General features: G+C 43.3%; 1 protein-coding gene across 1 annotated transcript in view; it reads left to right on the top strand.

Annotated features, from left to right (window-relative positions):
- Window positions 1-9,677, top strand: part of JADE1 (jade family PHD finger 1) — a 57,080-nt gene extending 47,403 nt beyond the window's left edge. Inside the window, 2 exon segments of the mRNA XM_082729126.1 lie at window positions 2,862-2,979; window positions 6,561-9,677. Of these exon segments, the coding sequence (XP_082585252.1) occupies window positions 2,862-2,979; window positions 6,561-7,471 (1,029 nt within the window). The 3' untranslated portion in view covers window positions 7,472-9,677.
- The last annotated feature ends 3,870 nt before the right edge of the window (window positions 9,678-13,547 follow it).

Here is a 13,547-nt window from a genome sequence, read left to right as displayed (position 1 = left end):
CAAGTTCCCGAGGCTGCCACTTCACTCTGGTGGAATCCCTATCCCCTAGACATTGTCTTTTACAAGATGCAGTAAATGAGAACTTTCTCAGAGATCTGCCTCCTCTGCACTTGGGGCTCATGCGAAGGGGCCAGCTCCTGGGAGACTGTCCTACTCACCACTCAGTGGAATGGTCACCTCTGAGAATCTGATAGAGGCTACAGGTGTCCCCAAACAAAATGCCTGTTGAGCTTTAGTGTGTGAGCAGTGTTTGGGATTCAAGAAAACTCCTTTAAGACCATTCTTGGATTCCAGAAGGCAGTGGTTCTCAGAGCGCAGGCCCCAACCAGCAGCAACAATACCTGGAAACGTAACAGAAATGCAGAATTTTGGACGCCACCTCTGACTCCAGAAACGGTGGTGGGGGTGGTTAGTGGCCAGCTTCCTGTGTTTTAGGGTCCCCTTATGTTTCTGTTTGAGAATCACAGCTTTGCGGGGAAGCCTGACTCTGGTATAGTGTGGTGTGAGGGTGCACCCATGAACTGGTTTTTTGGGTAACTCCTCGCTGGCAACTGCAAGAGCATGAAGGAGGGGAGGCTGTTTGGTTGAGCGGCGTATAGGAAGGGCTGAGCATCCAGGAGTAGCGGGGGCTGCTGGTGGAGGTTGTCCTGTGAGGAGTGTTTTGTGCATAGGAGAGGGAGGGTTTAGTGTGCTTACTAGTCTAAGTGTGGTGAGCCAGGGCTAGGTTATTCAGAGGTTCATTTGTCCCAATGAAAATCCACCTTGGCCTTAGCTTTTTGGGGTTACAGGTAGAGGTTTCTTATCAGAGATCATGAGGGCATAGTAGTGGAATTGGTCCACTTAGCAGCAGGGTGGAAGCCTTTCCTGGGGATAGTGGTTGAGGTGATCAGAATTAAATTTAAATAATATGCAAAGTTCAGGTACCCTGGTTTCCTTATTTTCTGTTTTCATGGATACTTACAAGTCAGCTGTAAGTAGCTTGGCTGTACATCTGACTTGAATAGAGTAACTTCGCTTGTTCTCAGGATGTCAGAATTTGTTTCTGTTTCCTATTTCTAGAAGTCAGATTCCTTGATGTAAAAACCGTTGGCCAGAAGTTTTTAATCTGTGATACAAACCTAGTCTTGCCTCTTCCCTCTCTTTGGCCTTCCACACTCAAACCCCCGCCCTGGTGGAACAGTACTTACCAAAGATAATAGCCTGTGAGCCACTTCGATCCCCATATTGGTCAGGATTTTTAGAAAGGACATCTTCCTGGCCTGGGGCTCTGGGGCTGTCAGAACAGGCTCTGGCCAGGGTGAATTACACCAAAATAGTATTGACTCTGAGATAGAGTGATTTTCTTCTCAATTCTTTAATTCTGAGATTACACATACACACGCACACATGTCTATGCATCAAGAAGAGCTGTTAGGAGGATGCTGAGTAGCCCTCCAGGTGATGAGGGTCCGCAGAAACCTGACGGGGTGCTCCTGCAATAAGCCCGGAAACCGCCATAATGCAAAAAAGAAGAAAACCAGCCAGCCTATCCCTCTCTATGCCTCCTTTCCTCTTGGAGACAAGACAGCGGTGAACTCAGGAAGAGCAGCTGGAACGGTTAGAGTTCAGAAAGGACTGGAAACCTTAGGGGAGGTTCTTGCACAGAAGCCGAAGTGCCAAGTCCTGTGTGTGGGACTTGTTGCCACCCTTATGGGAAAGGTCGGGAACTCTTCAGCTTGTTCAGTCAAGGTGGCAGGGAAAGGGCTTGCCAGCACCTCAGGAAGACAGAGGTGTTAAGGGAGTGTCGCCGCGCTGTGCCTGAGGCGGAGGTCCTGCACTCCCGCCGCCGAGCTCTAACGGGGCTCTGGTCTTCATCTTCCTGAAGAGGTTTAATTGTAGCTCTGGGGTGTTGAATTTGACATTTGTGTTTTCAGGTGCATGCAATCTAGTCAGGTTTCCCAGTGGGTTTGAGGACTGAGAAGTTAAGGGCATTTATTAACTAGTTTGTTTTCGTATCAGCTAATCATAGGTGAGGTGACTTTAAAAATGGGGAACAAATCTAGGGGTCGATTAGTTCATATTGGTTAGTGGGTGTATACGTGGGATCCCCAGCAGCTGTGGTCAGATGCCAAGTGGAGCTTTTAGTACTTGGCTCTTTTTTGTCACTTACGGATGAATGTGGAAGAGGGCAGTGGCAGTTGGTGGTGGTGATACAGGGAGTTGAACTTGAGATGCTGACAGCATATCAGTGGCAAAGCAAGGAGGACATTTCCTAGGTTTATATTCTAGAGGAACACAGTAGCTCCCTGTACGCTGCAGGCATTTCAGATGCTGTCCAGTTGATAAGTTTACTTGGATTCTGGTACCCATTTGGTCTTCTAGTGGGCTTGGTGCAGAGATCATTTTGGCAGGTGTAGGCAAGGATATTCCTGTGATGGCCCTTGACCCTGTGCTTCCCTAATTCCATCTTCAAGAGATGCTTGATAAGGTGGCTTCTGAACTGCTCGAAAGCCTTCCATCAGAATTCATGGGGAGTGGCTCCTGAGGGGTGGTATGCAGAGCCCTTTGGCAGGAGGTGGCATATCTGGACTTGGACCCCAGTGGTCTTCCCTGCTGGGATGAGCCTCAGGCTGGGTGTGGTGGACGAGGTAGGGCTTCTGTTCAAGGTCCCCAACCAGTCTCTCTTCCATGTGGCTGCTGCCTACATGGAATCCTAGTTAGCAGCCCAGAAGTGGTTTAGAGATTGGATAAAATGTTGAAGTTCATCTTGATTTCGACGTCACTCACAGCCCTAGTAGAACACATTTCTCAGGTAAAGAAAAAACACTGAAGTACCGTTATGATGTGTTGTTTACTTAGCGTCTTTATTCTCTACGTTCTAGGTTCGGAACCTCACTTACATGGTGACCCGCAGGGAAAAGATTAAGCGGTCTGTGTGCAAAGTCCAGGAACAGATATTCAATCTTTACACTAAGCTCTTGGAGCAAGAAAGAGTTTCAGGTATGCATTAAGCTCTTGTAGGTCAAACAATAGTGCAGGGGTTTGTAAGCCTTCACATTCTGGGAAAGGAAAAAAAATAATAGTTTCTTTAATTTTCTTTTATGTATGCTATAGGAGAATCTTGGAAGCACTGACTTTTCTATTTCAAGAAAATCTTTGGGCATCTGAAGCATCACAGTATAGGGAAAAGGGCTTTGGATGTGACCTCTGTGACCTCAAATAGGGATTGAATCCTATATCCTCTACTTATAGGCCAAACACAAGCAAGCCCAAGTTTTCGGAGGCTCCCCCATCCCTGAGAGGATGATCTCTCAGGCTTCCTACTTGGAGCTCTTGTGAGACTCGAGAAGCGCAGCAACTTTTCTGGTGTGTTGCAAAGCACCTGATAATTGTAAAGTGTCATGGGGATCCCCATAGAGACTTACAGATTATCTGGTCTTTGGATCTACCTTGTAAGGTGTGATAAATAAGATCTGTTAAGACATTATGCTTAAGGCACACATCCATGTTGAGGTAACATTTCCAATGCACATTTTGGTGTAGGTGGAAGTTTAGATGTTTTTGAGATTCAGCACCAAGTGTTTATTTAGTGCCCTCTCTTCTACATTGCTCTGGGTTAGGCAGAGTGAACAAGGAAACGAAGATACATACTTCCTCCGTTGTGGAGAGCACATCTGTTACTTGGAGGCGGGGTGCATGCTAGGGCAGGTCCTTGAACCTCTCCGGGATCCTGGATCTGTAAGAGGGGCTGGGTTCTGAATCTCCACCTCCCCTGGGTCTCTGAGTACTGACATTCTGTGACTGAGAATCCCGCAGAGCCAGCATCTGGAGGCTCTCAGGGGAAGGAGATCACGGAGTGGATCAGGCAGGTCTTGGGACTTCAGGGCCCTGTCCCCAGGCCCACACACTTGCCTTGTGTGGCCACAGAAAGCTAGCTTTTCCTGCTGCGGTGACTTTTTGTCTCTGTAGATGGCTGACACATAGGAGCAACAAAGAAGTGGTTATACCCTATTACACTGAAGTCCAAATTCTGGTTTACCTAAAACTAACCAGATGAATGGAACTAGACTTAAGTTGGTCAGCTGAACAAAGAGAAACAAGCTTAGGGAGTTTGGAATGGTATTCTAGAGGCGTTGTTACACAGGGAATACTAATGGCATTAACTTACTAATGTTACTTAGATAATTTTCTTCCCGAGAAGAAATATTTTCCAGATGTATCATTAGTTAGAGTTTACAGTTGTAAAACTTAAATTTTTGTTAACTAGGGTTCATCAGGGAAAGTAGTTTGTTTGATTCGGAGTGTTTCAAGTGAACTTCTTTCATTCATTATTCCTACTTGAATGTAAATACATGGGACCTATTTTATCCCTTGTCTTTGTGGCCTCCTGTAAACAGCTGTCTGTAGATGCCCCAGCTTCTGGCTAGCATAGGCCAAGCTGCCTGTGCTGCCCTTGAGCAGGATTCTTAATGCATGTTGTGCCTGTGGAGTTGTGCTATTGGAGGGCTTTCTGTGACTCTGGTTAAGTTGTTATGTAATGAGTGATTACCTATAAAAATAAGCCGTAAAGAGCATTTTCATCTGATTTCACTTAAGAGTCATTTTTTTTTTTTTTTTTTTTTTGGATGTTGCAGGCAGCTTTTTTGCTTTTCATGGCTGAGGTTTTTATATGGGGGTGATTGAGATTCTTCACCAGGTTAGGAAGTGTTTTGTGTAACATAGCTGTAAGGAAATCCTGCTGCTATTCCAGAAAAGGTAAACCAACCCTTCCTCCCCATACTAAGTGTGATGGGTTGAAAGCAACATTAATCTTTCTGCAGGCTCCCACAGGGAATGAAGTGGAAACCCTTTAGGATGCCTCCTCCCACCCTCCTTTCCAGTTCTAGACTTTCAGCTGTATTCTTACTCATGCCGCAGGTGGATCCCCAGTCTTAGAAGATAGGTGGTTCCAGGTGAGGAGGAGATGGCCACAGCTTAGACATGTCGGTCAGGGTCCATGGTTTGGATGTGTGTGTGAAGCTGAGAACGGCAGGGCTGTTCTGTCGGAGGAGCATGTCCTGACTGGGGACCATGCTTCCAGGTCCTGCGGCCAAGGCTTTTCAGAGACCTGGATCCCAGGTAGATGGAACTCAGAGCTTAGAAAATGCCGGTCCCTCTTACCTTTGTTTTCCCACAGTAGGTGACTGAGGAAGAGAAATGGAAGTGTGGCATGAAGGTTGACCTGAAGGTTTGATCCTTGAGAAAGCAGGCAGTCTCTGGCCCAGTGGATTGTAGAACTCCCTCCCCTGGGGCACCCACATGCCTTTGTGTTCGGAGTGCTCCATTGAACTCCAACATGTTTGGAGTTGCTCGCTCTGTTCTGTTCACACGTGGTGCCCGTGTCTTGACTGGGCTCCTGCCTGGCAGAGCTTTGCTTTCCTGGTGGTTTATACCTTATGGGAGACAGAACATGAAAACAGCTCTTTATAGATGTCCCACAGGCTCTTGCAGAAACGTGGTCCTTGTGATAAAATCCAGTGTGTTATGAATTCATTGTTTTTCACACTGAGGGTTATGATTCCTTAGTTGGTTGTGAGATGAATTCAGTGGGTCACCACCAGCATTGAAAGCATGTGACATGTCAGTGACACATCTGGGTGGGGAAGGCTAATATGATTTCATGAAATGTGAGTTCGTACTGGGTTACATTGTGAAGTTTTAGTTATTGTGATTTGTAGCAAAAATGTTTGCAAAACACCATTTTAACTTATCCTTCTCGTGTTGGGTGACAGTTCAGTTTACTTCCACAAATAGGCTTTGTATATAATTGTGAAGATTTAAAAGACATTTACTAGGTATCAAGAATGATTTTAAACTAAACCTTCCTTTCTCATTTCATGTACATACAGTTATTTATCCTCATCATAGCCCTGCGAGGGTACATTTACTTTGGAGAAAGAAACTCTAAAGATTTTCATTTACTTATTTGAGAGAGACCGTGTCAGTGTGAGAGAGGGTGCAGGGAGGAAGGGCAGAGGCAGAGGGTGAGTCTCAAGGGGACTCCATGCTGACCGTGGAGCCCGATGCAGGGCTGAGTCCCATGACCCAGATCACAGCTGAGCCGGAAATCAAGAGTTGGGTGCTTAACCGACTGAGCCACCCAGGTGCCCTTGGAGATTCAAACTTCTAAGGCCCCAGTTGCTGCCCTTGTGATGCTCTCTTTCTTGGCTCAGAGGCAGATGCCTAACCAGGTGCAGGAGCAGAGGCAGTGCTTGACCAGGGGCATTCTGCATGGATTCCTCTTTGAAAGTCAGATCACTTGTTTTGTTTGAAGGAGAATGTTTCTCTTGGAAAGATGTTTCATGAACACTTCTGTGAGCTTCAGCTATTTTAGAAAATAGAGCATATTAAATCAAGTCTACAGACTGAATGCAGATTCTCAAAGCAGATAATATTTCTGTGTAAATTTTTATAGACTGGGTGGTTGTGTGTTGTACTGTTGGGTGGGTAGATTGCATTACTAGGGCCATGCTAAGGTTGTAGAATTTTATTTTTTTGGATCTGCTTCTGTAATGTTTTTCTTTGTGGTTATATGTTCATAGGTGTGCCTTCTTCCTCCTGCTCCTCCTCCTCACTGGAAAACATGCTTTTGTTTAACAGTCCTTCTGTGGGCCCTGATGCTCCCAAGATAGAGGACTTGAAGTGGCATTCTGCGTTCTTCAGGAAGCAAATGGGTACTTCCTTGGTTCATTCGCTGAAAAAGCCCCATAAGCGAGATCTATTACAGAACAGCACTGGGAGTGGAGGCAAAACCCTGCTGAAGCAGCCGGACCTGTGTGGGAGAAGGGAGGGGATGGTGGTCCCAGAGAGCTTTTTGAGTTTTGAAAAGACCTTTGCAGAAGCACGTCTCCTATCAGCACAGCAGAAAAATGGGCTGGTGATGCCAGATCATGGGGACAGAAGAGACCATCGTTTTCATTGTGATCTTAGTAAGGGAGACTTAAAGGACAGACCTTGTAAACAGAGTCACAAGCCTCTCAGGTCCACAGACGTGTCCCAGAGGCACCTGGACAACAGCAGAGCTGCCGCCTCCCTGGGAGCGGGGCAGGCAGCACCTGGCACGAGGAAAGAGATAGTGCCCAAGTGCAACGGCTCCCTCATCAAAGTAAGCTATAGCCAGACTGCAGTCAAAGTGCCTACAACGCCTGCCAGCCCAGTGAAAAACTGGGGCGGATTCCGGATTCCAAAGAAAGGGGAACGGCAGCAGCAGGGAGAGGCCCATGAGGGGGCCTGCCACCAGCACTCAGACTACCCCTATTTGGGCTTAGGCCGAGTTCCAGCCAAGGAGAGGGCAAAGAACAAATTAAAATCTGACAATGAGAATGACGGGTATGTCCCTGATGTAGAGATGAGTGACTCAGAGAGTGAGGCATCAGAAAAGAAATGCATACACGCCAGCAGCACTATCAGCCGGAGGACAGATATTATCAGGAGAAGCATTCTAGCCTCTTGATGAAACCGAGATGGCGTGGGGGCGCCGCGGGCTTTTCGTGGAGTTGCTAGACCAGAGCTCTGATGTGGGGGACAAGCAGAACCCCATCACTCCTGAGCTACACAAACACATTTACTTGCAAGTCAGATTGAATTTTTTTTTTCAGAGTGCTTTATGAATCACTGTTGTGAGAAGTGTGTTATCTGCAACTTGTTGAGGAAACACAAGAGTAGATTGTAACCCTCAGACATTAGTACTTGAGGCTGAATTAAACACTAAGAATGACTGAAATAAGTCTTCAGAGGGCAAGGCTTACGGAAGCCTCCTGAGTTTGTATTGCCCTCTGTATTCTTCCCAAAGCACAAACTCTTGGTTACCTGAATATGCGGAATCAGATGCAGTTCTTGAGAAACCCTCACGTACCGTTTAATAGCCCATAGAACTTACTTCCTAGGACTGTGGTAGATGTTGAAGTCATATTTATACTTTGGCCCACAAGGCTGTTTTTGTTGCATTGTAGTTAGAGGCAGCAGCTCAGAAGCTTCAGTGACTCTAGGGAATTCATGTGTAAATTAGAACAGCAGATGCGGAAGAAAGAATTAAAAAAAAGGTCAGATCTAGAAGATCTAAAGGGGCAGGGGGGAGCTGCTGCAGCTTGCAGATTTAGGGTCAGTATAGCAAGGTCCTGTTGCCTGAAGCACTTGAGTGTGTTGGGGGTATGGGACTGGTGGAGAAAGAAGCCATTAGAAAGTTCTGTGAGAAAGGGCAGTTGGTCTCATTTTTATCAGTCCTCTTGACCTTCCTCTTCCCTAACCACTTCCTTTTGGGCCAACTTTGGATCTCCCTGGCCTTTGGCATACCTGGCCATCTGGCTTCCAACAATACTAATGGCTATTCAAGTTCAAGCGATGAACTTCCAGACTCTGGTGACATACTTCCCAGAGCCAAGCACTATTGCATATGTTGGGGAATCCGGGCTTCCAACATGAACGGATTCCTTAAGAAAAAGGAAAAGAAAAAAAAGAAAAAAGAAAAAAAAAAAGCAAAATAGGTTATATTTTAAAAACAATAGAAAGGCAATAAGTTGCGATAACCTCTTACCATTGACCAAGGTTATACGGGAAAGAGACTGAAGTGTAATAGGTTTCCTGGAGTCAGAGTTCTAAGCTCCAATTCGTAACTTGGACTTTCTAATTGCAAATGGCAATAACTAGTAAGTTATCAGCAATAATGAATTTAGCATTAAATTTGAGTACAATGTTCTGTTTTTGCACTCACTGTAGTGCGTATGTATTAAGACAGTGGATAGTGTTAAAGTCCTGTTAATTTTCTTTGGAATTCAATGTAGTTGTGAATCAAACTTAAGGAAAGTTTAAGTAGCAATGAAATTTAGAATTATGGGCACTTGGAACAAGCCCAGCTTCCCCTAAATTATCCTTAGTTTGTTAATATCAGTATTCAAATTCCTGATGCATTTATACATCTGTTTCCATGTGGCAGGGACATTCTGACACTTAACGAGGGATGCTTTGAGTTCTGTAGTTCCCTTTCAAGTCTTCCAGGTGATTGTCAACAGCAAAAAAGGCTTATGGAATTCCATCTTGCTATGCAAGTTTTATCTGATGATCAAATCGTAGATCTGACACATCCCCATTGTATGTATGACATTTTCAAACCAAGTCTTAAACTTTTCGAATACATTTTAGTAGCTAATTCAGGGGAGGGGAAAGAATGACCCAGGTTTTTAGATTGACTATTTTTGAGCTATGGGGCTCATTCTGAAAGACTGCTGTCCAGATAAGCTGTTGCTACAGATATTAGGAGTTTCTTAATGAATCCAAGTTGTACATTTACTCATAGCGTAATTTAAAAATCAGATTTTTTGCATATGAGCAAAAATGTTTTTGTTGGATACAGAAGAAGGTGGATACTTTTTACAGTTACCTTTTGACCACAGCAACAGCTCTGGGTGAGAGTAGAATATATAGAGGGGTAATCTGTCAAGCCATAGAAAGAAAATCTAAATTTTAGTAAGTATATGACCTCTCACCATTTTAAGAGGTACCAGATTCATTTGCACTATTTAGGAATGCTAGTTTTGTGCAAAAATAATGCCTTACCTGTTTTTCCCCACATTTAGGTTGAAAAGCTTTCAAATGTTCCAAGTTATGCTGAACCAAAAAAAACAAAAAACAAAAAAAAAAAACAAAACAAAAAAAATAAAAACCCACACAAAAACAAAACACAAAAATAAAAAGCCCACACTTTTTATTCCTGCTTTGAAATGCAAATGGCATAGAGCACGGTTTCTCTGACAGTGTAATGATAGCTTTGTAAGTTAGTTCACGTCCTGCTGGGAACTCTGTATGAGGCGGCCACACGCAGCACCCACCCACCCCACCCACTTGCACTCTCTTAGTAGGAGCCATTTGCTCTGCTTTTCCTTTCTTTTCTTTGAAGCTTTATCTTTCCTTGTGCATCCTGACCAAGAAATATCTTTGATTATGATCAATGTATTATGTCAAAATGTAGGCTAGTTAAACTTTTGTAAAGTTGCCTGGAATGTCATTTGTTAGGTTATAAACACAAAATCGAAAATGAAGGGTTCTATGTGTTGTGTACAAATCTTAATTATTTTGAAATGGACAAACTTGTCATTACATTTGTAACCTTGTACAGAGGATTTTTCACTATGTGCCTAGCTTGGTGTCCATTCAGCTAAAATTGGAAAAAAAAGGTGCATGAAGAGTTAAAAGAAAATCAGAAATTAAACAAAGTATATGTAGAGATGACTATTTTATATTACATGGCCCAATCCTGTATTTATTTCTACCCCCTTTTTGAAAGTATTTATAAAACTAGTTGAGGACAGCTGTATTTTTTTGTTGAACTATTTAGTAGAATTTGTGCCTTTTTGTCTGTATGTGAATAAATGCTGTACATTTTGCAATACATTTTTAAGTGTCTTTTGAGATCTGATTTTGCTACGTGTTTAAAGATGTATATGACATTCCAGTCCTGAATTGGTGTATGTAAGTCAACTGTTGGACCGTTGAGGAAGAAGAGCTATAGGGGACAGAGCGAGGAGCACAGACTGACTGGGCTGCTGTCTGGCCCAACTCTGATGGTGAGACACTGGATCCAGTGATGACCGTTTATTTTTAGTCTTCCCTGCCTGGAGTTCTTTCCAGAATACAGTTTTTGACCTGAAAGTAACCTGACTGCAGGGTCAGGGAGACCTGGGTTTAAAGGCTAACTGAAGCTTATCAGCTATGGGACCTTTGCCAAGTCACCTACCCTGCATAAACTTCCATCTTCTCTTCTGTAAAAAAGGATTACATCCCACTGTCTACTGGAGTGGGGTTATTGTGATTTTTCAAGCAAGTTCATAAACATCTCCTAAAGCATGCAGTAGGCACTGAGTAAATGGTAGACTATGTTAGGAACAAGGCCTTGATTTCAACATGTTGACCAGTGAGCCCTCTGAGGCAAGAAATGTATTATTTAATGACAGGAAGACTCTAAGATCCTTCAAAAATAATTTTTCAAAGGCTAGTTTCATTAAGTGCTGTCTTTTGATCACAGAATTCTGCAACACTAGGAAAAAGAAGAGATCTCTGCACTCTACAAAGGAGGTAGGTCCAAAATTACAACAGTAAGCACTGGCAGAACCGGGCCTAGACCCTAGTTCTAATTTCTGGGTTTGTTTTCCCAGCCTGAAACAGTCTTTATTTAACCACTGCAGGCAGAAATTAGCATAGAATGAAACACACTTTCCTTTATCTTGGGAACAGCAAAGCTGCTATGGGTTTATAGTCTGGATTCTCTGGTAGATTATGAGCCACAACAGGGTGGTGTTACTGTCCCTAATTTATAATTTTTGTAAAATCTTGGCCATTTTTTTTTTTTTTTGAACATGAATTGTTCATACATTTGGCTAAAAGCTTGTTTATTTCTCCTTGTTCCTCCTTAGTGACTATTTACTTCCATGTTGTTTGCTCTGAGTAAGACCCCAGAGAGGAATAACAGTGGTTCTTCTGCAAGGTCTTAAAGTTGAATAACCACAATAGTTCCCCAGGGAAATTAAGTCCCCAGGAGCCAAAGGAAGGGCCTATCATCGGCAGTTCTGCAATATGTGATGGGAAATGTGGCACCAGGGACTCGTGTTCATTTTTTTACCCAGATCACTTAGAAAACAGATTCTCCTTTGAAACATTAGCCATCTGCAGCAAACTTTGCAATTAACTTCAAGGTCGAAATCTTCAATATGATTTCCCTTTAATGTTCAGAACTGCATCAGATGATGTGTTCTAGTCTGGCATAGAAGAGAAGATTGCCTGGTCACTGAAAATGAGTTTTAGGGCAAATCTGTTATCTACTCCCTTGACTTCAGGGATTCTCTGCTGCAGATTCTGAGGTCTGTGCAGTCCAGCTCTTCCCGAGTTCTCATGGGCTGCTTACTGAGTGTTTTCTCCCGGATGTACGTAGGCGCTGGAGATCGAGGAGCTCCTCCTCTTCTTCCCTGTCCTGCCTTTGAGAATGTCATCCACGCCCGAAACCAGAGAGTCCTTTGTGCGTCTGTCCTTTAACTCCCACAGCCACATGGTGAGCCAGGTCTGTTTCTCACTGCAGTATTTTTCACTATTCTCAATCCCTCTACCACCTGCCACGTAATTCAAGATTTATCATTTCTTGCCTGGATTATAGCTGCAGCCTCTTATCTGTTTCCTTGACCCAAGTCTTGCTGAAATTTATACCTCCCTCTCCTTGTCCCCAGTATCTACAACCTTGACAATGCCATCTCCATAGTGAAAACCTGAAATAAAAACGGATTCTGTCATTCTACTTAGCCTTCAGGGAACCCTTCAGACTTCTGCAGATAAAAAGGGTTTATCAAATGGCAGACAGTGGTCTGTATTTTATGCATATTAGTTTGCTTAACCCTCACAATGTGAGGTAGGCACCACTACCTAATTTTGCTGATGAGGAAATGGAGGCACAGAAATTAAGTCACTTGCTTAAAGTCAGTTGGTCAGTTGGGAGTTAATCCCAATCAGGCTGAAGTTGAACTCCCTGGGCTCTATTGCCTCTCAGAATATAAAATAGTTGACATCAAATAGTGTGTCTTGAGTATACTCAGGATTATACATGGAAGCTTTAGTTCAATGAATTTTTATAAAGTAAAACAATGTTGGCTTAAAACATGTTCATGTACCGGTTGAATGACTGGACATAACCTAATGGATAATGAGCAACATGACCGGCTTGTGGTCAGTCCCTGCCTTCTAGGGAGAATGGTATTGGTTTCATTTCCTATACATTTATGTAACCTACACATAACACACACACACATACACACACATATTTACAGATAAAATTATGCATATACCATCAAAGAGGATAACTGCCACCAGAAACTTAATTCTCCTATGTCCTGACACATGGTTCAGAAAGTTAGAGAATTATTTAAAATTACATAGTTTCTTGATGATGGATCTGGAATTAAGACTAATGTCTGGGCACCTGGGTGGCTCAGTGGGTTAAGCCTCTGTCTTCGGCTCAGGTCATGATCTCAGGGTCCTGGGATCAAGTCCCGTATCGGGCTCTCTGCTCAGCAGGGAGCCTGCTTCCCTCTCTCTCTCTCTCTGCCTGCCTCTCCATCTACTTGTGATTTCTGTCAAATAAATACATAAAATCTTAAAAAAAAAAAAAAAGACTAATGTCTGCACACTTTAAACTGATACTATGTGAAACCTTCACATCAGTGTTTTTTGTGATATAAAGTACATTAAGTCTGCTTAGTTTTTAGAAATAAGTCATCACTTCTTGGGCTTTTGGCTAAGATCAAGTGCAGAAATGAATAAATCAAGCAATGCCAAATTAAATAGCAAAGATTAAAAAAATAATGTATCATTCCTTTTTTTTTTTTAAACATGTATCATTCCTAATTTATCAATAGTGTATCCTGATAGTCTCACTACTGCTGGGCTTACTTATGGCTGTTTGAAATACTGCATTTTAAATTATGGGTTAATTATGGTTATTTTACCCACTAATCTGGCTGATGGTTCTAATTTCAGGTTTATTACCAGTGTGA

This window comes from Mustela nivalis, assembly GCF_964662115.1.
Source record: "Mustela nivalis genome assembly, chromosome: 4".
NCBI lineage: Eukaryota > Metazoa > Chordata > Mammalia > Carnivora > Mustelidae > Mustela > Mustela nivalis.
Note: the sequence above shows the minus strand (reverse complement) of the source record. Positions and strands in the feature narration are given on the sequence as shown.